This window comes from Eurosta solidaginis, chromosome 2, assembly GCF_040869045.1.
Source record: "Eurosta solidaginis isolate ZX-2024a chromosome 2, ASM4086904v1, whole genome shotgun sequence".
Taxonomy (NCBI): Eukaryota; Metazoa; Arthropoda; class Insecta; order Diptera; family Tephritidae; genus Eurosta; species Eurosta solidaginis.
Genome location: NC_090320.1, coordinates 52,896,061 through 52,922,804, shown reverse-complemented (window position 1 = coordinate 52,922,804; position 26,744 = coordinate 52,896,061). Strand labels below are relative to the sequence as shown.

The 26,744-nt window shown below is 37.2% G+C and overlaps 1 protein-coding gene across 2 annotated transcripts in view; it reads left to right on the top strand.

Moving 5' to 3' along the window:
• LOC137239720 (developmental protein eyes absent-like) overlaps positions 1 to 25,532 on the top strand; it is a 164,578-nt gene extending 139,046 nt beyond the window's left edge. For both annotated transcript variants that reach the window (XM_067765337.1, XM_067765336.1), the window contains exons 2-5: positions 1,168 to 1,214; positions 22,688 to 24,571; positions 24,642 to 24,886; positions 24,975 to 25,532. In XM_067765337.1, coding sequence (XP_067621438.1) covers positions 1,168 to 1,214; positions 22,688 to 24,571; positions 24,642 to 24,886; positions 24,975 to 25,156 — 2,358 coding nt within the window. In that variant the 3' untranslated portion in view covers positions 25,157 to 25,532. The remainder of the gene's footprint in view (positions 1 to 1,167; positions 1,215 to 22,687; positions 24,572 to 24,641; positions 24,887 to 24,974) is intronic.
• The last annotated feature ends 1,212 nt before the right edge of the window (positions 25,533 to 26,744 follow it).

The window sequence follows — 26,744 nt, the reverse complement described above, 5'->3', positions numbered from 1 at the left end:
GTAACAAAACTGCATACTCAAAAATATTCAGGGAACTCCAAAAAAAAAGTTCGAAACTTTCGTAAACATTTCTCGAATTTTCTAATTTTTTTGACAGTTTTAGTTACAAAGTTCAATGCAGTTTTTTCTTATAGCATAGAAAAAAAAGAATTTTATTGACGAAATTTGATAAAATTTCCCATTGCTATTTTTTTGTGCGCTACTGTATATTCACACGAAAAATAAACAAAATAAGTGCGAGGCATCAAATGATAAAACGAAAAGATAAAAACTCGTCACATTAAAATAATTTAAAATAAATATAAAATTTAAATAAATGAATACTGCAAAAATCCATAAACAAAAGTGCTGATTGTAAATGCATGTTCACAGCAGATAGCTTCAGCCGACTTAAACAAATGCAAATGTTTTGGAGAGGAGCTTTAAAATTTATGCAAGCATTAATGTCGTTTATTTTATTTTATTTTATGACTTATTATTATTATTTTTTGAATACTTTCAAATACACCATTAATGCGATGTGGGAACACCTCAGAATCGTCTGAATTAGTATAGAGGCCATACCTTGTTTAGAATTACTTGCAACCTGTTGAGACATCAAAAAATGAAATACAGATTAAGAATTATAATAAAGAATATAAATTCATCAAATAAATCGTCAACACGCCACGGTAGCGCCAAAGCTAAATACAGTAGCGCACAGAAAAATGGCAGTGACATTTTTTTTGTTTTAAAATTTCCTATGTTAAATTCTTCCTCTTTTTACTTTCGATATTTTGAGAAAAATATTCTATGAATTATATGTATGTAACTGATACTATGGAAACCAATCTTAAAAACGTTTTCGGAAAAATTTCTAGAAAATTTTATGAAAATTTCGAACTCTAGTTATGGAGTTCAAAACTGGTATTTACTTTTGACAATTCCTTTTCGAAAAATTCGTCAAAATTTCAAGAAAATTTTGAACTTTTTATTTAGAGGTTTTTCGGGTATGTAGTTTTTAGCCAATACAATTGTAAACTAACAAAGTATAATTTATAGGTCTCTCGAAATCCACAATGTTTTTTTGGCAACTTTTCTTCTTATTTTTTTTTTTCGAAATTTAGAATGTATTTCTAAACTTTTTATAATAATTATTTTAAATGAGCTTTTTACTCTTCGTTTCAGGTTAAACGTCCTAAAACAGAGCACGCGGATACAAATGAACGAAATCGGTAAGTTGTTGAACTAAATAGGCGGTTATTAGTGGGTTAGGATAAGAAAAGTCGGATTGTCTCAATTCTCTATATCTAAAACCGCATTCCCACCCATTTATAGGCCAAGTTTATATAATTCGTTTAAAAGTACAATATTTCGTTAACAGAAAGTAGGCTATCATATACATGCATCAAATTATTAAGGTGAATTAATATTCATCATCATCCGTGTATTTCCACTGAATGAGAAAAAATACTTGAAACATGTTCTGAACTTCAACTGTAATTCTCTGAACTTGAATTGAAATTATTTTGAACTTAAATTGGAATTATCTGAACTTCAACTGTAACTTTCTTAATTTAAATTGATATTTCTGTACTTCGGTTTTCTAAACTTGATTTGTAATTTTCTTAAAGTTCTGAGCTTTAATTGTAACTTACTCAGCTTAACTTTCATTCTGAATTAAAAATTCAAATTCTGAACTTAAATTGTAATTTTAAGATTTTGATTTGTAATCTTGTGAAGTAAAATTGGAATTTCAGAACTTCAATTGAAAAGGCATGTCGTTTGTAATATATGAGCCCCCCTAATGCATTCGTACAAAGCCAATACTTCTAGGACAACATTTTTTATTTCTAATCTCTTAAGTTGTGGTCGCATCCCGTACATTTTACTATGTAGCAAAAGGAGCATACACATATATTTCTTCACAATTTTTAAAAAGGCATTCAAATAAAATATATGAATATACATATTTTTTTACGATGAATGAAAGAGAAAATACCAGAAAAATGTTCTGAACTTAAGTTGAAATATTTGGAGCTTGAATTGTAACTTTCTGAACTCGAACTGAAATTTTCCTAACTTGAATTGCAGTTTTCTGAACTTGAATTGCAATTTTCTGAACTTCAATTACAATTTTCTGAACTTAAATTGTAAATATGTATTGAATTGTAACTTTTCTAATTTGAGTTGCAGTTTTCTGAACTTGAATTGTTACTTTGTGAATTTAAATTGGAGTATTTGAACTTGAATTGCCATTTTCGGAACTTAAATTGGAAATTCTTAACTTAAATTGTAACTTTCTGAGCTTTAATTGTAGTTTTCTGAACGTGAATTGAAATTTCTGAACCTTAATTGTAAGTTTCTGAATTTAAATTTGAAATTCTGAATTTGAATTGTAACTTTCCAAACTTCAAGTAGTTTATGAACTCGAATTGTAATTATCTGAACTTAAATTGTAAATTATGAATAGGAATTGTAACTTTCTGAATTTAAATTGTAGTTTCTGAACCTGAATTGCAAATTCTGAGCTTAAATTGTAGTTTTGTGAATTTAGATTGTAATTTTCTAAACTCGAATAAAAATTTCTGAACTTAAATTGTAAATTCTGAATAAGAATTGTTACCTTCTGAATTTTAATTGCAGTTTCGCAACTTAAATTGCAATTTTCTGTACTTGAATTGTAATTATCTGAACTTTAGTTGTAATTTTCTGAACTTAAATTGTAAACTCTGAATAGGAATTGTAACTTTCTGAATTTAAATTGGGTTTTCCGAAGTTGAATTGCTATCGTTTTTTTTTTATCTCGGACGTTGTGGCAGCGCACTGCCCTCAGGTGGCCCGATGAAAACACTTCGGAACTTGAATTGGAAATTCTGAGCTTAAATTGTAGTTTTGTGAATTTACATTGTAATTTTCTAAACTCGAATGACAATTTCTGAATTTAAATTGTAAATTCTGAATATGAATTTTTACCTTCTGAATTTTAATTGCAGTTTCTTAACTTAAATTGAAGTTTCTGAACTTGAATTGTCACTTTCTGAACTTAAACTGATAAAGGTATACTTTGTCATTGACCAAATGGCCTACAAATAAAGAATGCAAAGGAATTTGAAAAGGCGGGTCGTATAACGTATATGAGCCACCCTAATGCATTCATACAAAGCCAATACTTCTGGGACAACAATTTTTATACTCAGCTGAGCAGATCTCACAGAGTATATTAACTTTGTTCGCATAACGGTAATCCGTAACGGCATAAACTAATCGACATAGATATATACTTCTATATATCAAAATGATCTGGGCGAAAAAATAAATTCATTTAGCCATGTCCGTCCGTCCGTCCGTAAACACGATAACTTGAGTAAATTATGAGGTATCTTGATAAAATTTGGTATGTAGGTTCCCCATCTCAGATCGCCATTTAAAATGAACGAGATCGGGCCATAACCACGCCCACTTTTTCGATATCGAAAATTTCGAAAAACGGAAAAAGTGCGATAATTCATTACCAAAGACGGCTAAGGCGATTAAACTTGATAGGTATGTTGACCTCATGACACAGAAGAGAAAATTAGAAAATTTAGGACAGTAGGCGTGGCACGGCCCACTTTTAAAAGAAGGTAATTTCAAAGTTTTGCAAGCTGTAATTTGGCAGTCGTTGAAGATATCATGATGAAATTTGGCAGGAACGTAACTCTATTACTATATGTGTGCAAAAAAAAAGGAAAAATTAGCAAAATCGGATTACGAACACGCCCACTTTAAAAAAAAAATTTTTTTAAAGTCAAACTTAAACAACAAATTGAATGTCTTTACAGTATATAAGTAAATTATGTCAACATTCAACTCCAGTAATGATATGGTGCAACAAAATACAAAACTAAAAGAAAATTTCAAAATGGGCGTGGCTCCGCCCTTTTTCATTTAATTCATCTAGAATATTTTTAATGCCAAAAATCGAACAAAAATTTACCAATCCTTTCGAAATTTGGTAGGGGCATAGATTTTATGACGTTAACTGTTTTCTGTGAAAATGGGCGAAATCGGTTGAAGCCCATTTTTTATACACAGTCTTCCGCCTGTTCTTCCGCTCGGCCGTTAACACGATAACATGAGCAAAAATCGATATATCTTTACTAAATTTAGTTCACGTACTTATCTGAACTCACTTTATCTTGGTATAAAAAATGGCCGAAATCCGACTATGACCACGCCCACTTTTTCGATATCGAAAGTTACGAAAAATCAAAAGAATGCCATAATTCTATACCAAATAGGAAAAAAGAGATGAAACATGGTAATGGGATTGGTTTATTGACGCAAAACATAACTTTAGAAAAAAACTTTGTAAAATGGGTGTGACACCTACCATATTAAGTAGAAGAAAATGACAAAAGTTATGCAGGGCGAAATCAAACACCCTTGGAATCTTGGCAGGAATACTGTTCCTGGTATTACATATATAAATAAATTAGAGGTACGCGACAGATGATGTTCTGGGTCACCCTTGTCCACATTTTGGTCGATGGTTAACACCTTTCATTTGATACGCATTATCGTACAACACATATTCTAGAGTCACCCCTGGTCCACCTTTATGGCGATATCCTGAAATGGCGTCCACCTATAGAACTATGGCCCACTCCCTTTTAAAATACTCTTTAATACCTTCCATTTGATACACATGTCATACTAACACATTCCAGGGTTACCCTAGGTTAATTTTGCTAAATGGTGATTTTCCCTTATTTTGTCTCCAAGGCTCTCAGCTGAGTATGCAATGTTCGGTTACACCCGAACTTACCCTTCCTTACTTGTTATTTCTAATCTCTTAAGTTTTAGGCGCATCCTGTATATTTTTGTATGTATCAAAAGGAGCATACACAGATATTTCTTCAACATTTTTAAAAAGACATTCAAACAAAAAGTGAGTGCGCATGTGCAGGCGTTAGCTGCTGAGCGCATTTCAAATAATTTCGATATTCTTTTGCTGCATTATATTAAAAATTTTTTTTACTTTATACAATTTAATGCTCTTATGCGTTGCAAAGTGTTAAAAACGCTTATATGTGCGACACTTTTCTACATATTTTATTTGGTATCCTTTTTTTGTTTGTTGAGTTCACTTAAACCGCTTAGAACAACAAGTACTCGTACCAAATCAAAAGTGGTTTGAAAGATTTGTGGCATGAAATTCTGTGAAATTTTTACACATGTTGTTTTAAAGAAAATTATCTATGCTCCATTTACACAAGTGCGGGAGTGAAGCTGTGTAGGAGTGTGTGTATATATGCAAATATGAAAAGAAAAATATGGTTCATGAGAATTTGTTCAATCTTTTCTACACATTATTTTGTAGAGGATCAAGTAGTAATGAGTATTGAAAGTATGTATATTAGACTGGGTTGGCCCCCATACAAAAAAAATTGCTAATGTCCGCCCCTAAATTTGAAGATTATGTTGAGAGGGTTTGGGAAAAATTTTTTTAAATGTTTGTTAGCTGACCTAATCATGTGAAAACGATTTCATAGCATAAAAGGACATTAAACGGAAATGTGAAGCTTCTCAAGGCCAAAATAATGACATATCAATTTTAAAAATCGGACGTCAAATAACAAAGTTGCAACGAAAGAACCGTTTCGGCTCTATTTCGAAGGATCAAAAAAAATTAAAAAAAAAATTTTCCGAAACCCTCTCAACATAATCTTCAAATTTAGGGCGGACATTAGCAACTTTTTTTCGACCCAGTCTAATGTATGTGTAAGTAGCGATGTTCAATTTGTTAGTACTTGAGTTTTGTTAATTGTAAAATTATGCTAGAAGAATTTGTCAGCCGTTCAAAAACGTATTTGCTAAAATTTGTTGGCGTCATTAAAGAAAGAAAAAAGTAACATGATGATGATTACGTTGGCGGTTTTCGAAATGGTTCCATCGCAATATGCCGGTAAATGTTTCTATCTTTTCAGTTTTTCTTAGAAAACATAATAATTGAAATTCAATTATCATAAGCCGGTGTTAAGCTCATGAATTCTTAAATATAAGTATAAACTGAACACACCATTAAACAAACATACGTAACATTTTTATATTCTATGCAAAGCAACTTCATACAAGGCAAGGGGAATCCATTCCAGGTGGGGCAAAGCGAATTCAACCAATTCGCCGTGCAGAAGAATGTCAAGTCAAAAGAAAATTTTCATTGATTTCGATTAACTGACATATTGTTGTACAAGACATTGCATGGAATATAATCAAGAAGAAGCAACCAGATGTTGGGATAATAACACCTGGTACTGAATTCGCCTTGATTCTGTGATAGGTGGTATATCCGGGTGCTTGACCAAAAATCCTAGCTAACCCCTTCTCACGGTACCCAGCCTTGTTTTTGAAAGAAGTCGCGAAAGTTAAAAACATAATATAAGTGATAAAAAAGTTCTATACGAAAGCAAAAATAGTTTAAATGATTTCAAGGACGTACTTGCACTCTTTCTTCTCTTCTTACCCGTCCGCATTTAAGAGTGCAGTTACAATGGCATTCAGCTATATTCAAAGGGCCCACAAAGGTGGTCAAGAACACTTGATCTGTGGTTGTTATCAGAAAAATAAGTTCTTACCCAAGGCTTGCATCTGAATTTTCCAATAGAGCGTTTATGGACAAAGCTTAGCACAAAACTTGGATAATGAATTAAGCAATGATTACATATTTTGTATATAGCAGGCTGCTTGTCTAGGATATACGCCCACTTGTAGCCTCACCTTCAGGTTAATAGACGCTGCTAATCTCGGCGAGCCCTTAAGCCGAATGAGCGAAAGTGGCCCGTAAAAGGCTCCGTTTCTTTCTGCACATATCCTAGCTCCCACACCGGTTGATGCTCCGGCCAATTGGACTTTGGTCCTATCTGGTTTTACCTCCTCGAAAATGGCTCTGCAAACAAGCTAAGGTAGATGAACTGTTGTACTGGAGCCTTAGAGGCACAACCCAAATTCTGCCCAAATCTCTTTTGGTTTCGAATTACTCGGAGAAATCCTTACGGTGGTGTTGCTCAAAGACGTTTTGCAAAGTTTAACTAAATTTGCAGGCGAATTAAGCACAGTTGTTGCAACTTCTCTTTGCGCTGTCAGAGGTTGCTTTAAAGTTGATAAAAAGATTGTGAATTTAAATTTTCTTATCGAGAGTCTTCTTTAGAATCTGGCGCATCACGAAGATGTGATCGACAAAAGATTTACCAGATCCGAAGCCGCAATGATAAGTCCCGATCAGCTCGTTGACTTTTGCACAGTACGCTAGATAGACTGATTCCGCGGTTATTGTCTTGGTTTGCGGAATCGCATTTATTTCCAATTGGGTAGAGCACACTTAAATTTAAGTCTGGAGGCACGCACTCGTCTGACCATATTTCGTAAAGGAGTTCATGCATGCTTTTTACCAACTCTTGGCCTCCATGTTGAAGAGTTCGTCGTTAAGTCCGTCATTACCTATCGATTTTTATTCACTACAACATAGTCGTTAGCGCTCCAATTTACCACGTGTACGCAGGGTGGCTCTATAGTCTGCGTTCTTTGTATCCAACGTAGCGCGACATTCCGCATCGTACTAATATTTTTGGCGGCCTACCTGGGGACTTATGTATTTTGTCAGCAACGGCTATACATAATTAGATAAAATATGCCCCCACTGCTCGGTTCCATCGTCGGGTCGATGGTAGCTGTAAATGAGCAGGTGTGGGCGCCGGGTCTGTCAGCTATCTGTGTCGTAAGCTCGTAAGCAGCTTTTCGACGGGAAACTTTCCTTGCTGCACAGAGGTGTTTACGCATTTTGGCTGCCACAAAATAGTGGTCTGTATTGAAATTCGGACCTCGTACATTGCCCACATCCAGAAAATTGGAACTATGCCTGTCGTCGATCACGACGTCGTCGATTTGGTTTCCTTTTCTTCTATCAGGAGATAGACATGTAGTTTTAGGTATCTTTTTATGCGAAAGCCTGATACTGCGGCCGCCGTGGTGTGATGGTAGAGTGCTCCACCTACCACACCGAAGATACTGGGTTCACGCCCCGTGCAAAGCAACATCAAAATTTTAGGAACAAGTTTTTTTCAATTAGAAGAAAACTTTTCTTAGCGGGGTCGCCCTCGGCAGTTTTGGCAAGCACTCCGAGTGTATTTCTGCCATGAAAAGCTTTCAGTGAAAACTCATCTGCCTTGTAGATGCCGTTCGGAGTCGGCATAAAATAAGTAGGACCCGTCCTGCCAATTTGTAGAAAAAAAATTAAAAAAAGGAGCATTACGTAAATTGGAAGAGAAGCTCGGCCTTAAATCTCACCGGAGGTTATCGCGCCTTTCATTTATTATAATTTTTTTATACTGCAGATGATCATATTTCTAGCCGAGTCGAAGTCAGTCAGTCCCAACTCGTTGCGGAATGTTGATTCGTGGACTAAATTTTTTCCTATTTTCCCACTGTGAACAAATACTTCCACCTTGCCCACCCAGCATGATTTTAATTTCATGGCGGGGGCAGTCATCATATTTTTTTGTTCTAGCGTCTCATAAGAAGTGCCCTTATCCTTGTCCGCATCGCGCGTATAAACATTATATTGAAAATCGTCTCCCTGAAAAGCTCGTTCGCAGCCATCAACGGCAATACCCAGCGGGTTAGGGGGATTAGAATATACCCGCGGTAGGATGGCTGTCGTAAGAGGCGACTAAAATACCAAATTGATCCAAGGGGTTGCCAGCGCAATATATAACTTCTCCAACCCAATTGTCAACCTCACCTACCCGTGGCGAATCCTGTTTCATTAACAGCCGAGGCTCTGGCGACCCCAAGTTCCTAATGGAACTAGCGGGTGGGGAGGGCGGGATGGCATAGAAGGTTTAATATGGTCATATAAATCGTTCCCGAGAGGGTCGGGGTAGTACCTTAATGGTGTTTTGTTACCGGATCGTACCGGATCTATATCCGGCAAAGGACCATCATTTTCGATAACACTCCCCAAAGCCTACGGGGTGTATCTCTATCGTTAATACAACAACAACAATACTCACCGCCAAAGCGACTTTCCCACCTCAAAACCAACACCTGGTTGTTAATATGATCACTGTAACGCCTTATCGTCCTTCTGTCGTCCCACGTCCATCATGCTTCCTGTATGGCGCGATGTTTGCCTTTGCCTGGGCGAGGACATCAGCCAACCGAAACATCCCGGCATCGATACCTTCTCCTTAAAGAATTCGAATATTCCAGGCGAATGCCCCTAAATCATGGTCTTTAATCAATCTAATAAGTAGTAATAGATTCGGTTTCCAACAGTTGCTTATTATTGCAATTAGTCAAAGAACACAAAAAAGAAGGATTCAAATAAAATAAAGAGATGGGAAGAAAGAGTTTTAGCTGTAAGAAAATGTGTCCTAATTTATCAAAATTAAAAACCTACAACCAATTCAGGCAAGAAAGCAACAACAAATTGACATGGAAATGAGACACCCAAAAAAATTCGATGTGACATTTTTAACAATGGAATCTGACACCTGCATGTTGTGGCGTGTGGTTGCTGGGGAAAATGTACATATAAGAAATTTAGATTTTTATGAATTATAATTTTTAAATACATACATATGTATGTACATACATACTATATGCATGAATGAAAATCACCGATATCTTATTTTTTCAAGTGGTGAGTTGCATTCGTCGGCTTCAGGCGGTCGGTCATTTATGCCACCTAAAAGCGTGTTGCATGTGAAAATGTTTCATTTTTCTTGCTGCACAGATTTGTCTGTAGTGTATTTGATTAACCACTCCTTCACCCTCTCCCTCAGCGTTTGACACGTGTGAAATTCTTATTCAAATGTAATTTGCCTGTTGATAAATGAAGTTCATTGTCGTGCTGCTGGTGGATCATATTTTTTATTTGGTTTTGCAGTCAATATGACTGAATGCTCTTGTTGTAATCTGATGCAAAGGTGTTGTTGCTGTTAAATGATCATAGACATTTTGTAATTCTATTAATGTCTCTTAAGGCTACAGAAATATGAGTGGAAAAGTATTTTGGTTAATACTTTTTTGTGAGTGTAGTTGTCAGGTTTTAAGTAATTTCCCAGTGAGCTAGGGATTTGAAACCGGGAATATAGCTTAAATTTCTATTGAGCTTCAATATATAGGAAAAGAATTCTTCCGGATTTGGCAGGGATCGAGATATCTAGAGATTTTTGCAAAACCTATTCAGAGCATGGGATATCTTGCCATCGATTTTTAATCATTGAGCTGGAAGCTTGAAACCTTGCATTTAGAGCAGGAGACACCGAAACAATGCAGCAAAAAGGGAAAACTATCCGCTAGGTGGAGATATCTAGAAATCTCATACGAGACTAGGAATCTGGGGATGGGTTTTTAAGTAATTGTTTTTGAGCTAAAAACTTGAAACCTTACACTTAGACAATGACACAAAAGAAAAAAATTTCCGCCAGTTGGCGCACGGGTCGACGTATTTGTTTATACGAGACTAGAAATTTCGAAATCGGTTTTTAGGTCACTTCCCGGTGAACTTAAGACTTGAGTCCTTATTCTTAGTTCGGGGCACCGCGAAAATGCAACAGAACTAAAAAAACCGTTAGGAGGCGCAAGGGTCGAGATAAATAGAAAATTTTTACGAGACTAGGAATCTCGGGATGGGTTGTTAGAGACTTCAAACCTCAAAGAGAGCTTAATAAAATATCTTAGATGTTTAGAAAATCCATACAGAGCACGTGGAATATTGTGAGCGATTTTTAAGTACTTTCTCATTGAAAGAAAGAAATTTGAAGCCTTAACATTAAGTGAAAAGGTGAAAAAACTTTCCCTAGGTGGCACATGGACTTAGATACTTAGGAAAGTTTTACGGTTAAGTTACTTCTCATTGAGCTACAAACTTAATAACTGAAACCCAGTTAAGGACCCTATGTAGTAAACCAGGGGAAAAAATTTCCATTGGTGGCGTCGCACACTGGTCGAAATCACTGATCTAGCGGCGCTAAAGCCGTAAATGTAAACTAACAACGCCAAATTGTTATTTTCGGCTATAAAATGAGTAAAGTATTAAATTTTAAAAAATTTGTATTTATTTTAGTGCAATATATAGTTAATGTAACGACATATGTGTAACAGTTATGTTGGACAAAATAGGCTTAAGGCAAATATATACATTTTTATTCAGAATCGTCCGAATCAACAGGGTCTTCTTGAACACTTGGGTCTGTAAGCAAATTTAGAACATCACTACCAATTTCTATATTGTTCCTGGAGTAGCTAGATGGTTGCTTGGACAGCTTTTTCTTGAGTTTTTGCGTGTATGGTATTCTCTGAAATTCCTTAAATTCTTATTTCGAGCTTCCTGTGCTTCTTCTGACATCATGCCAATTGGGAACGAGACATAATTTATGATGTCAGCACCGTGAATTAATATTTTTTGCACGGGATACGGCATATAGAACCATGGATATGTTTTAATAAAGACTTCCGCTGTTTCAAAAGAATATATTTTGAAAGCATGTGTATTAACTTTATACCCACAAGCCATAGTTCGTAAAATAACACTGAATCTTCTGATTAGTTCCTCACTGACTCCAGTTAAAAGTGCAGCCAATTTTGGTTCTTGGAAAAAGCGTCTAGCAGTATTTCCGCTATTGGTATTTCCCGAACTACGTTTAGGAATATCAACTAATAAGCACATCTCATTTCTTAACTTTTCTTGAATATCCAACTTAGTTTGTTGTATAACAGATTTATCAGTGCCACGAACTTGCCACTTTTGAATTGGCAATCTATATGCAATATGTAAAATGCACTCAAAGCATCTTATCCACGCGTGTAATGTTGACAGGCAATACTCATACATATTAGTATTAAGTGGTAGAGCTTTAATCGAATTTAAGTCATTCATAACTTTTGGTGCGGCTCCACATATGCCACATGTTTGTAACGAGGATTCTGCAATCACACTAAAACCTTTATCATCGATCATTGTAGGGTAAAATTTGTGATGAATTTCAAACGAATCAAACTGTGTTGGAATAATTTCAGATATTTGCTGTTTTACTCTTTCAACTTCAGTTCTCACTAAGTTAGAAGTTTCTTTCTCATAAATCAATTTAATTGGTCTACAAAAGCGAGTAGAAGAAGGCCGAGAATTTTCCCATAGAATAACGCTTCCCATTTTTACTTGTAAAGGCACAATGCTTACTGCAAATAAATCTTCGTCGCGATTGCTCAATTCAGGATCAGAAAAGCTTTGCCTATAAGTGGAATGTCCACTACTGCCATCACATCCCCACTTGTATATCGCAGTAATACTCTCTTTATTGAGATTGACGAAAATTTCATTCTGTGATTCAACGATGCTTGTAATAGTATGATCAACCAACCTCTGAAAGGACACTTCAGCAGATGTCTCGGTAATTTGGATTCCGATCAGATAGCAGTTCTTTTTTGCTAATAACAATGCAAATGTTGGATATATGTTTACGTTTCTTTTTTTGGCACCAGATTGAAACAATTTATATGAGTGTTTTGTTAAATCCCCGTCCACGTAAGGAACTAAAGCGACAGTTTTTTTAATCTTTGCTGGGACCTCAGGATCAGAATGGACCATGGATACCACTTCTGAAGCGGTTATTTTTCCTACTTTGTGTAAACTTACTCGCGTCGCTACCAAAAGTTCATCACAAAAAATTTTAAGATGTGAAACTTTTTTTAGTTGTGTTTTAGAGGTACATTCTGTGAAATCCTTTGGAGGTCGTCCAAACGAAGTGGTACTTGTCGGATGAACTAATATTATTTCACTGTCCAACCATTCTTTGTTACGTTCTTCAAAACGCGATAATGTTCTGTTGTAGCTCTTCCACCTCCCAACTAATTTGCTTATAAAGCTCCTTAACTTTTTTTTATTTCTTGACACTCCTCCTCATCATATTTTGTTTCATCTATTATATTGTTAAATACATAGTCCTCCACAGCCGAAAATTTTGTAGATGGAGTGTTTTCATTGTGCCAAATTAAAAAAGTGTGCGTTTTGAAACATTCATCGTGCCTAAAAATTAATTAAACACTAATCGGGCGCGAACGGGCATGTAATGGTGGACGATTCACAACAACAATAATCCAAATTAATAAACAAAAAAATAATTAGACCGAACACCATCGAATCTCAAAAGTTCCACTTCATGAAACAATAGGATATTACAATTTAAAACCCCTATCACAAATGCCAACTCCAACAACGCACTACTATTAAACTAGATACACACAGGCCACAGACACTTATTTTTTAGCTAATGCATACCTTTTACTTTAAAGTAAAACTTTTAGGTTCAAAATTTATGAAAAACTGATTTAATGGTAGCAAAAAATACGCACTGAATAATTAGGCGGCAAATTCTTTAAATGCACTTTCAGCAGCAAATGTTATGTTTGACAGCTAACAGCTGAGCGAATATTGAAAGCAAAACAAAAATAAGCACACCAATTTTCTCAGTAAAGTATCGGTAATCGATGCAATAAAAAACATTTATCGTTTTCGAATATTTAATTTTTAACTTAAAGCCGGAGTCATTGGTGCCGTATGTCGTATCGCTGTATCCGTATCCCTAACGTAATCAGCTGTTTATCGTTACGACGGTAAACCAAAACCCAATTGGTTGGCTTCGATACGGTTACGACCTTAGCGGCACCAATAATCGATTGCATTGATTCTCATAAGATAGGTCGAATCAGCTGTTATAATGCTACCGATACGGTTACCGATAAAGCACCAATGTCTCCAGCTTAAGCGTCGCTAGATCACTGATTTCGACCAGTGTGCGTCGGGGCGAGATATATAGACATTTTGAATCAAATTGGGGAATCTTGGGATCAAGTTTGAAGAAACTTTCCATTGAACTATAAACTTGAAACCTTACACAATTTTAAGGGTAGCAAGGCAATGAAGAAAAAACTCCGCTGGTTGGCGCATTGGTCGAGATAATAAAAAGTTCACACGAGATATGGCAATGGTCGATTGATTTTTATGTAACTTCCCGAGAATTGAGAGGTCAATCGAAACGAAGTACCGCCTAGTTCAACCTATAATTGAGTTAAAAACTTGAAGCTTCACATATAGTTAAGAGCACCGAAACAATGCAACAAAAGGAGAACCTTCGACGCGGCGCACGGTTTAATATGTTTACAAAATTTCTGCGGCACTTGGAAACGAACGATCAAGTATTGGTCCTTAAGCTAGAGGTCCGAAAATGTAGAATTATATCACTTAAAACTTGCCTAGGGGCCGCACAGATCCAGAAAGTTCGTACAGAAGGGGACGAAGCTTGAAATCAATCATTCAAATACTTGCCATTGAGCTCATACTTGAAACACATAGTTCGGAGTATGAGCCAAGGACCTTAGAGTGGGATAATAAAAGTAAGATACACAACTTTTAAACACTTCCTTTATATAAATGGACCAAAACGAAGCGAGAATTGCGTCCCCGAACACATACATTATGTTGATAAGTTTTGATTTTGAAATTTTAACAAGAGCTATTGTAAAGTGCTTATCAGAAAAAAAAAACTATAAAGGCAGAGTGTAAGTTGAACATTTTTTTTACTGCGAAGTCTGTCTCCCATCTGGATGGACTTTAAGTAGTTGTTCACCTAAGTACGGTAAAAACTTACTGACCAGTATGGGAAATCAACATATACTCTGCTTCATAGCATAGGCATAGCCCAATGATTATTTGCTGAGTGGTGTCCAAGCTAAGAAGAAAAAAAACACAATATGGAAGTAGGAGGAACAACTGACTCAATTGTGGCCATTAGGGGGTGTCCTCAAAGGTGCACTCTCGTCTCGCTTGTGAACCTTGCCTTGAGCGGCAGCAAAATCAATTTTCCAACGAAAGCTTAATATCAGGGGGTTACACTGTACAGAACCCTAACGGAAAATAACCATTTATGCGCCTGCACTGGGCTTAGTGGAAAAACATGAGGGTGTTGTCTGGTGGCCAAAATCTTCTGGTGCACTTGAGCCTTTAGTGGGAATACCTATTATAATAAAGAAGAAGGCTACACTTGGTGCTCTAGAGCTTCAAAATATCTCTAATATGTATAGATAATCCTTTCCTGCAATTTGTGATACTGCCCGCAATGCTCAGAATCTAACATAGCTTTGAGGTTGATAAAACGCGCAGGGCAGCGTCATATACTAAAACTGACTCAGAGGTTTGGTTCACTAACAAATCAAATTTTGGTACATAGTGGTAAAACTGGAGCTGAAACCTATGGAATGAGCTTGAGGAAATCAATACCAATTAGCAAAACTCTTTTGATATGATGCCGATTTCTTCAGTAAGTAAACTCTTCTTATGGTGCAAAATGATGCATTATGTTTATTTTTTATGAACAAAATTCAGAGCTGAATGAACAGATTTACTCCCCTCAAGCTACTTCTATAATCGCTAATTCCTGTCACATCAATTTAAAATTGGTTTCAACCGTTCTTTTAAAAAAATTACTACCTTATATTCTACCGCGACACAAATCTTGGGACTACGGTAATAAAAATAGCCAAAAGATTCACAGTAAAAATAATAAAAGAAGCAACATTTGCTGTCCATATGCTGTCATGAGTTCACCGACAATAACAGAATAGCTAAATCTAAAGCAAATCAAGTCAAGTGTGTCGTAAAATCTGACCAAAGCAGATGATTAGTACACACACTTTTATGTTAACCCAACAAACACTGATGTTATGAAATGAATAGAGGAAGATTAGATAACTAACACTCTTTCCGAATCTCTAATGTTAGAGGACGACTCGAGAGACACTGGGGAAATATAGCGTTTTCAACAAAATTGGATCTAATTATCGAGTCGAGATAGGTTATAGTTCTGCAGTCGAATTCTTATATATTTGTCTAATAGGATGGCTAAGGCTAAGATAGGACCCGTATTTTACCAAAGAACTCGGCGACAGACGGCAAGTTGTAAGTCCGGGGCAAACTTCTGTAAGAACGAAAGCGGCGACCTTATAACCGATATCAGTGCGGTTACAGAACTGATAAATCTACCATTTTAAAAAAAGCCGCGAAAAAAAACTGATACGCATCACCTTTCCGTCGATTTTAAGGCCGCTTTGGACAGCACGAAAACGAGCTTCCTATATGCGGCTATGTCTGAATTTGGTTTCCACGCAAAACTTATACGGCTGAGCAACACCATCAGCTGAGTCAGAATTGGGAAGGACCTCTCCAAGCCGTTCGAATCTAAACAAGGTTTCAGTATCGTGCGATTTCTTTAATTTGATGCTGGACAAAATAAGACTAGCTGCAGAACTTAATGGCTCTGGAACAATATTCTATAAAAACGTGGAGTTACTGGCGTATGCTGATAGTTTGGTATCGCCGGCCTGAACACTCGCGCCGGAAGTTCTGCTTACTTAATTAGAAAAAGAAGCGGAAAAGATTGGTTTGATTGTAAATCAGGACAAAACGAAGTACCTGCTGTCATCGAGCAGAGAGTCAGCGCATTTACGCCTTGGCAACCCCGCTACTGTGCAGCCATAATTTCAAAATAGTAAAAGATTTCGTTTATTTGGGAGCCACCATTAACACTTACAACAATATCAGCTCTGAAATCCAGCGAAGAATTACTCTGGCCAATAAATGCTACTTTGGACTAGGTAGGCAATTCAAAAGTAAAGTCCTCTTTCGGCAAGCGAAAATCATGCTCTACAAGTTATTTATGGTACTTGTCCTGTGAACCCGCCTATGGAAGCATAGTAAGAGGGCGTCCCCCACGTCCGCTGAAATCCCTAGGTGGAAAACGATTTAAACTCCTTTGGTGTGACCAATTGGCGCCAGTTGGCAGGGCGGAGAAGCGACAAGCGCACCTTGTTGGATGGCTGTAACCGTTTAAATGGTTAAGCGCCAATTAGGTAAGTAAGTAATAGAACACTAATGTGAATTGAGTTTACAATAGTTCTCTAATCATTCTCGACTCGATAACTACTCAGTGTAGTTCTCTAATAATTTTCTCGAGTCTCACTAACATTAAAGGCTGTGTCATGGCGGAACTATACAAGGTGGCAGCATGACGACATACCTACAAACATAAATAAAAGTTCTATGTACTACTAATGTCAAAATAGTACTGCGCCGGAAGTTGATGTATCAAATTGAATAAAGAAAGTACACAATCAGCTGTCACATGCTGCCACCTTGTAAAGCTCCGCCATTAGCTGTGTTTGCTAGGAATATTTTTATAACTTTCATGAACATGAAATGGTATATTAATTTTGGTCCGATGTTTGTAACGTTGAGAAATATAGAAGATAGACTCACCATCAAGTATACCGAATTGATCAGGACGACGAGCTGAGTTGATATAGCCATGTCCGTCTGTCCGTCCGTCCGTCTGTCTGTTTGAACGCAAACTAGTCCCTCAAATTTTGAGATATCTCAATGAAATTTAGCACAAGGATGTATTTTTGTATTATATTAGGCATTTCTTGGATCCGGTAGGATCGGACCACAATAACATATATCTCCCATACAACCGATCGTTCAGATAGAAAGATTTTTGGCAAATTCTCTATTAATTTCCAATATAAAAACGTTAAACTTGGTGATATTTATTCTAATATATCATAGAAGATTTCATGAAGAAATCATTTCGATCGGAGCTATATATAATATATATCCCATACAACCGATCGTTCAAATAAGGGGGTTTTTTGCCATTTTTTTATATTTATCTTAAAATCGTTTAGGTATGTACATCTGTTCACTATATATTTCTTATCTTATACAGCGCATTATTTGGAGATTATGAATGGGATAAGATTATTATTGTTCAGCCCCATTCATGAAAGGTATGAAGTCTTCGGCACAGCCGAAGACAGTCCCGTCTTTACTTGTTTTTTTTTTTTTTTGTATTTCCTTTTATAAGCAATGCTCGCTTTTGGATTTTCCTATAGTTTTATAGTCATTCGCTTTATACTTTAGCGTCTAGCGCATCGATTTTCGTTGTCTTGTGCCTTGATGCAACCGTTAGAAACACTTGGCAATATTAGAGTCATACGCCTGCGCAGCCACATGCATCTAAATTTGAGTACGTATGTATGTTTATAAACATGTACTGAAGTTTAAATGTCCCGTTTTTGATTTTTTCCCTATACAATACAAACAATAGGACACTTGACTCATGACAGCGGTGGACACTACTATATACATATGTGTGTATGTATGTATGTATCTGTATATGTTTTCAAGTATTTACTTTTAATTTCCTTTTCAGCTTTCCATTTCGTTTAGTTTTGTGTTCTACACTTCAGTATTTTGTTTACTACTTTTGGCTATTGGGCTGTGTAGTTTTAATTATATTTTTATACTCAGCTGAGCAGAGCTCACAGAGTATATTAACTTTGTTCGCATAACGGTAATCCGTAACGGCATAAACTAATCGAGATAGATATAGACTTCTATATATCAAAATGATCTGAGTGAAAAAAGAAATTCATTTAGTCATGTCCGTCCGTCCGTCCGTTTGTAAACACGATAACATGAGTAAATTTTGAGGTATCTTGATGAAATTTGGTATGTAGGTTCCTCGGCGCTCATCTCATATCGCTATTTAAAATGAACGAAATTGGACTAACCACGCCCACTTTTTCGATATCAAAAATTTCGAAAAACCGAAAAAGTGCGATAATTCATTACCAAAGACGGATAAAGCGATTAAACTTGGTAGGTGCGTTAACCTTATGACGCGAAATAGAAAATTAGTAAAATTTTGGACAATGGGCGTGGCACCGCCCACTTTAAAAAAAAAGGTAATTTCAAAGTTTTGCAAGCTGTAATTTGGTAGGCACGTTACTCCTATTACTATATGTGTGCTAAATAAAAATTAGTGGAATCGGATGGCGAACACGCTCACTTTAAAAGAAAAAAAATTTACCAATCCTCGTGAAATTTGGTAGGGCAAAGACTCTATGACGATAACTGTTTTCTGTGAAAATGGGCAAAATCGGTTGAAGCCACGCCCAGTTTTTATACACAGTCGTCCGTCGGTCCTTCCGCATGGCCGCTAACACGATAACTTGAGCAAAAATCGATATATCTTTACTAAACTCAGTTCACGTACTTATCTGAACTCACTTTGTATTGGTATAAAAAATGGCCGAAATCCGACTATGACCACGCCCACTTTTTCGATATCGAAAATTACGAAAAATGAAAAAAAATTCTATAATTTTATACCAAGAATGAAAAAATGGTGAAACATGGTGATTGGATTGGTTTTTTGACGCAAAAATATAACTCAAGAAAAACTTTGTAAAATGGGTGTGACACCTACGATATTAAGTAGAAGAAAATGAAAAAGTTCTGCAGGGCGAAATCAAAAGTCCTTGGAATTTTGGCCGGAATACTGTTCGTGGTATTACATATATAAATAAATTAGCGGTACCCTACAGATGATGTTCTGCGTCATTTTTATCGATATCTCGAAAACGCCTTCACATATACAACTAAGGGCCACTCCCTTTTAAAACCCTCCTTAATACCTTTAATTTGATACCCATATCGTACAAACACATTCTAGAGTGACCTCTGGTCCACCTTTATGGCGATATCCCGAAAAGGCCCACTCCCTTTTAAAATGCCCTTTAATACCTTCCATTTGAAACCCATGTCATATAAACACAATCCAGGGTTACCCTAGATTCATTTTGCTAAATGGTGATTTTCCCTTATTTTGTCTCCAAAGCTCTCAGCTCAGTATGTAATGTTCGGTTACACCCGAACTTAGCTTTCCTTACTTGATTTGTTGTTGTTAATGTTTATGTTCCTTTTTATGTTTGTCAAAGAATTATTGATTTTTTATTACTTAGTTCTTATGCCCTGCACTGGCGACATTTCCAACGTTTTGTTGCTAAAATTTTAATTTATTTAATTTAATTGTTTCTGTTACAATTTTTAATTGTTTTGTTGTTAACGTTTCTATATTCCTCTGTTTATTGTTCTTTCCGTAAGCCTATTACCTATTTTACTCATAAGTCAGTGTCGTTCCATGGCATTTCATAGAATTCTTGGTATGTAGTAATTTTTGGGTTGGAGCGCGACTCCTCGTGACCATTGCTCAAATTGACGTTAATTTGAAGTTTTGTGTATTTATCTTGATCGAAGTTGAATTTATGAAATAAAGTGGGCGTCATAAACATTTATGTTTGTTTTTGTAATGAAATAAATGTTTAAATAGTTTGATTTTATATGAAATCTTTCTCAAGCGTTCGATTCAAGTGTTTTTGTTTTAGGTGTAAATTATATATAACGCAATGAGTAATTTTTTCTCGTGTGAATCCTGTCATATAAGAGCAAATATAATCTGGCCCTATATCTCAATTTGAGAGCATTTCAGTACTACTCCTTCTCAAATCTCAAACATTTGTTCTCAAGTGTATCCAAAACAATCATTAATATCACTATTAAAATAAAAGGCACGCTTTTGTAAAGAACATTTCGATACTTCCCACATAAAGAAAATTCATATTCTAAAACCCCTCGCAAAAATGACCGGAACGAAGTGAGATCAAAATGCTGTTTTCAAATTCTTCTCAACATGAACATACAGGCGCCGACCCATGGTGTCTTCAATCTTTCGCACAATTACCTTGACATGACCTAATATGCGATACTAAGAAGGCTGTTTCTGCGATAGTTGTCACAGTTTGCAGGAACCCCGTCCGTAAGACTGGGCAATAATAGCATAGAGTCGAATTGGAATTTATCATCTTCCCCGGGCTTTTCATCGCTGCCTCCATTTAAGAGCACAAAGAAGTGTTCCCGCTATAATCAAAGCACCCTATGGAAATCGGTTACCAAGTCGTCGTTTTAGTTTTTACAGAAGTTCGCCCGTCTATCCCCGATTTTTTTGTAAAAATTAGCGGGACTTATTTCTGGTAGCTAGCAGCTCTAGCTGCACGCAATAACCCCGTTCTGTCTCCGGTTTTTTCTTTCTGAACAGACGTATCGGTTGCCTTTACAACTCGCGGGAACGTTCGCACACTCTTCTTGTTGCGTTCGATCTTAACGTTGCCCTATATACGGCTTTCTTTCTTTTATGGTATCAGCTGTTTTTCCGTGGCTGCAACAAGATAGTGGTTCGAGTCGAGATCATTTCCTCGAATCAAGCGTGCATATAAAACAGAGGTGGATGCCGTCCGTCTGTCACAACTATGTAGCTTGGCGTATATTTTTATGGTTGAATTTGGAGACATTACACAATTTCGCGGTTATGCCGTAAGCCGGCCGTCTTCATACGCTAATGGCAGTACTTGTTGACGATAGCCGCCGCAGATCACAAATCTAACATCGAAACTGCGCTTATCTGCTTGGCCACTTCAGTAAGAATCACAACTTTTAATTGCCATTTTCGCATGCTTCATCCATTGCATCTCTTATATGGCGGCAATGTCAGCATTTGCTTTTACGAGGAAATTAACAACCGGTCATCGGCAACTATCCCATTAAGGGAACGGACATTCCAGGTACATGCCCTTAAATTCTAAGTATTTAAATGTTTGCCATAGTCATCATCAAAAAAGGGGTTTCTCAATATCATAGGCTTTGTTCTAATTTCCTTTAAAAGGTGATTTTAGGTTGTCGCCTTCTCGCGTTAGCTCACCACCAAACGAATGTTCCATGGGTGCCATGAGGATACTTATCTGTAAGTTACCGGAAGTAGTGAGCTGCTTCAACCGCATGCAAAACAATCACCCTAGCCATTCCCTAGTGAATGACGGTCATAAGCATTTCCTTTCTATTATCCACAGCAGGTTAGAAAGATCTGAATAGGCCAGAGTTTTCTGAGCTGACTCGAGGCACATTTGGGCTAAGTGATGCGGTCTCGCTAGATGTTGATTAATTTTTTACTCACCCATTTCGAGACAATGCGAAGTAAGGCAACTTGACCCGCGTCATAATTGTTGCCTAGCTATTCCATTAGCCATAGCAGCCTCTAATCCAGAGCCACGTTAGTCTTTAGGAAACTTGAATTTGCGACTTAAAACTTGCTACTGAAAATTAAAGCTGAAATTCAAAGATTCCACCAGTCAAGCGCTCCATAGAAAAGTATGGGATTGACCGCCTTATATCCAGGTAGTCTGCAACCCTTACATGTGACGTAACTGCAGTAGTATAAGGCGACCGGAATATACATTAAAAGACTAGGATCAATGCTACGGTGGGCCATGGTTGCTGGTGAAAACACAACCAGCCAGTAAAAACTCTAAAACAGAGAGAAAACTGAGGGTATTTCCATTACTACTTATGACCTGGGGAGGCTAGCCTGAAGGCTGGGCATATACAGATAACGTATGCCAACGGAACAAAAAAAATTTGAAGATGGCAACTATAACCGAACGGAATTATTGCCCTTCGACAGTCGACGAAAGGCTGGCCAAAGCTACCATGGATTGCCCCCGATTCCTGCAAATTTACCCTTCGCCTGAACTTGGCAGTTTTCATTAAAGTTTCGTTGTAAATTCCTTCTCCTAAAATGATCTGTGTTGATAGATGTACATCATTTTGAGTCTCTAGTATCGTATCGTCTTTTTTGTGTCTATTCATTAAGAGTTTTTCCCACGTTATCAAGTAATATTCTAATAATTAAATTTCTCTTTCTTTTATTTGCAGTCTGTGCTCTCAATCTATCGCGCAATCCTCCCAACAACAACATCAGCAGCAGCATCAACATCAACAACAGCAGTCCCAACACCACACTTCACAACTTCATACACACTCCCTGCCACATACACAACCACCACTGGGCGCAGCTGGTACTGGTTCCTCGGCTGCGCCTGGCCAATGCAGCCCATTAACATTGCCGCCACAGTCACAGCCGCTACAACCAACAATTACTTCGCTGGCGTCACTCAGTGGCCATTACAATACGACACCCAACCTGACTTCCAGCTGTAGCCAATCATCTGGGCTGAGCGCTTATCCATCGCTTAACTCCACCGGCGCTTCATTCACACAATCGCCTGGCAGTAGTTTTTCAACATATCAGCACCCGCATGCCACCACCGATAGCACGTCCGTTGGAGTTGATGGCACAACAGGACTTAGTGGCAATGCAGGACGTCATCAACATGCAGATCTGGCCTCTAGTGCGGGTATGTCACATTGGTTGCCAACAGAAGCACAATTAACTGCAGTGAAATCTGAAAATCGTAGTCCAGGCCTCAGCAATAATAACAGCAGCGGAAGTGGGGGAGGCACAGCGAATGTGATTTCCAATAGCACCAGAATTGCGTCACAGTCAGCTTTGGGTGGCAGCAGTGCAGGGCACTTAGATAGCAGTGCTTTAATGACAAATAATGGCGTTGCGCCGGGTTCGAGTTCAATCTATGGTTGTTCGACAGTCGGCGTTGGCGGTTTCAGTGGCATGGATGGTGGTGCTGGTAGTATTGGCACTAATTCAAGCTCCAGCGCAGCTGTAGCAGCGGTGAATTCATCAGCTGCAGTAGCGGCCGCAGCGGCTGCATATGATAGCAGCAAACATGATTATTACAATTACTATAATAGCATGCAACAATACACGCCGCCTTTCTACTCGACCTACGGCTCAGCTTACACAAGTGCTGCGGCACGCGCTGTAACCAAAATAGAGCCAAACGCGCCATATTTGACATCGTCGTATGCGACAGCAGCTGGTAATAATAATTCATCACAACTTTATCCAACTGCTTACGGTTACAACAATTTCGCACAGTTTGGTACGGCAGCAACGCAACAAGACTACGGTGGCTACTATAATGATCAGTATGGTAATTATTATAATCCGGCGAGCTATTCACCTTACGGCGCAGTTAGTTCGCCTAGTTCGAGTGCAGCAAGTCATGGTTTTCATGTGGGCGCTTCCAATTTGTCCGAGAGTCCAACAGATACACATTCTACACCACCCGTGCTGCATGCCACACATTCACCACACTCGCCATTACCGATCTCACCAAATTCCAATGCCGTCACGCTCGGCACTAATGGCGCTGCACCTGCGACAGCAAAAAGTACGCCTACTAGCAAGACTGGGCGCGCGCGCGGACGACGACATCAACAGCCAAGTCCAACGCGTAGCACAACTTCGGATACACCAAATAGTGATGCGGTCAAACCGCCGGAACGTGTTTTCATTTGGGATCTCGATGAGACTATCATTATTTTTCATACGCTACTCTCCGGTTCCTTTGCCAATCGTTACACCAAAGATCAAAGTACGCTGCTGACGATAGCTTTTCGTATGGAGGAAATGGTCTTCAATATGGCCGATACGCATTTTTTCTTCAATGAAATTGAGGAATGTGATCAGGTGCACATTGATGATGTATCGTCCGATGATAATGGGCAAGATTTGAGTAATTATAATTTTGCGACAGATGGTTTTCATTCCGGTGCGCCGCCTGGCGCGCCACCAAATCTTTGTTTGCCGACTGGTGTGCGTGGCGGTGTCGACTGGATGCGCAAGTTGGCATTTAGATATCGCAAAATCAAAGAGATCTACAATACTTATAGGGGAAAGTGAGTATCTTCAAGGTGTTATTCAGTAGATTTTTGGGTGTAATTAATAATTTGCTATCTTTTTTCACAGCGTGGGCGGTCTTCTAGGTCCAGAGAAGCGTGACGCTTGGCTGCAAATACGTTCGGACATCGAAATGGCTACCGATAATTGGGCTTCATTGGCCACAAAATGTTTGAATATGATAGCGCAACGCGAGAACTGTGTGAATGTTTTGGTAACGCAGACGCAGCTGGCGCCCGCCTTGGCTAAGGTACTGCTCTTCGGACTTGGTGGCATATTTTCTATCGAGAATATTTACAGCGCGCACAAAATAGGTAAGTGCACCTAAAAAGAGAAATTTGAAAGCAACTTATTTAACGTTCTATCGGTCTCTTTCTCTCTTTCACTCTTTCGTATATTCAGGGCACGATACCTGCTTCGAACGTATTATGACACGATTTGGACGCAAAGGCACTTATGTAGTGGTTGGTGATGGCACGGAGGAGGAAAATGCGGCAAAGACATACAATTTCCCGTTTTGGCGCATTTCGTCGCACAGTGATATACGCGCCCTCTATACGGCGCTTGACATGGGTTTCTTATGAAAGACGCGCTACTGCTGGGCATAAGTATTGCGCAACAATTATTACACTGAAAAAAAAAAACAAAAAACAATTAAGAAATATTTGAATTAAACGATGACAATTGTAATTTTAGTATCGAATTAATTAAATCAAATGCATGCATACATACATATATATAAACTAATGTAGAACTAAGCGAAAAACACTTGCATGTAAATTAAATAAAAAATATTGTTATAGTTAAGCAAATGTACGCACTAAAAATTAAAAGACTTAATCATTTTGTTTAGTTAAAATAAAATACAAATATAATAAATTATAAATAGCACTAAAAATTCAAAAATTAAAAAAATATTAAATTAAGTTGAAAAAATAAATAAAAAATAAATTTAAAAAATATTTGTTGCCTAATTGAAAAAAATATACGAAATTTTGAAGAGCCGCGCATATTTTTCTGCATTAAGTTGTATTATATTTATTTAAAAGAAAAATATACCTAATACATTTGGAATTATGCTAAGTTTACACCATAATAAAAATAAAATTAAATTTCACTTAAGTATTTTGTTTGAGAGTTTTATTGTTGTATTCTTTTAAAAATCGCGACATTAAACCCGGTTTTTCAGCACAAGTTCAAATCAGTTTGTCAGTTAAACTAAGCTTAAAGTTATCCTGCAGTTTTTCAGTCTACTTTAACTGAAGTGTAAGCTGAGTTTAAGCGGCCGATCTGGCAGGGGTAAACTCTAGTTAACCTATCAGTGATTTGCGTTCGTTCGAAATGGCGTCGAATATATCCAACAAGCATTTGGGCTTGAGTACCATTAGAGCTCATGTTGATAACTAGACATGCTTCTAAAATCTCAAAGAGAATCATTGTGTACTCAGCAAAAGAGTAAATTTTTTATAAAGCGAAAAATGCTATTACTTAAGTTGAAAGTAATGGACTCAAGTGTATGATTGAAATACTACAGTATTTTTAAGAAAATAAATAAAATATATATAAATTTTTTTGATAAATTACGCTTCATTACTGCTATCAGTCAGGTGTTTATTTCTAACAATAAATAGCTGTTGTCTTTTTATTTTCCCAATAACACTTAAAATAGAAGTAAATAACAGATAATGGGCATCATCCGGTCGCAAACATCCTGACCCAGATAAATAATTTTGCATGTAAATGCAACAACAATGATTTGAGCCAGATAAATTCACATAGAACATAGAAGTCGGGTTCAATTTGTGAGCCATATAATTTTTTAATTTCTTGTCTTTGGTTTAGCAGCGCTGCCTTTAATAAATCTTACTTTTTCAAAAATAGATATTGGCCTTTAGGCTTAAGTTTCTAACGTTAGAGAAATATTGTAATTTTACATTAGAATTCTAAGGTAGTTTTCTAATGCATTTCGAATCGAAAATAGTGATGGCTCGATATTTCGCTATTGGTGATTGCATCGTCGCTATTGACAAATCGCTAATAGCTATTGCAATCCAAATATATCAGTGATTGGCTATTTTCCTTCATTCGATTCTTTTGAATGACAATCACCTCTGGCAGAATATCGCCAATAGCGATTATAGCGAATGGCGATTTTCCTTCAGCATGAAATTC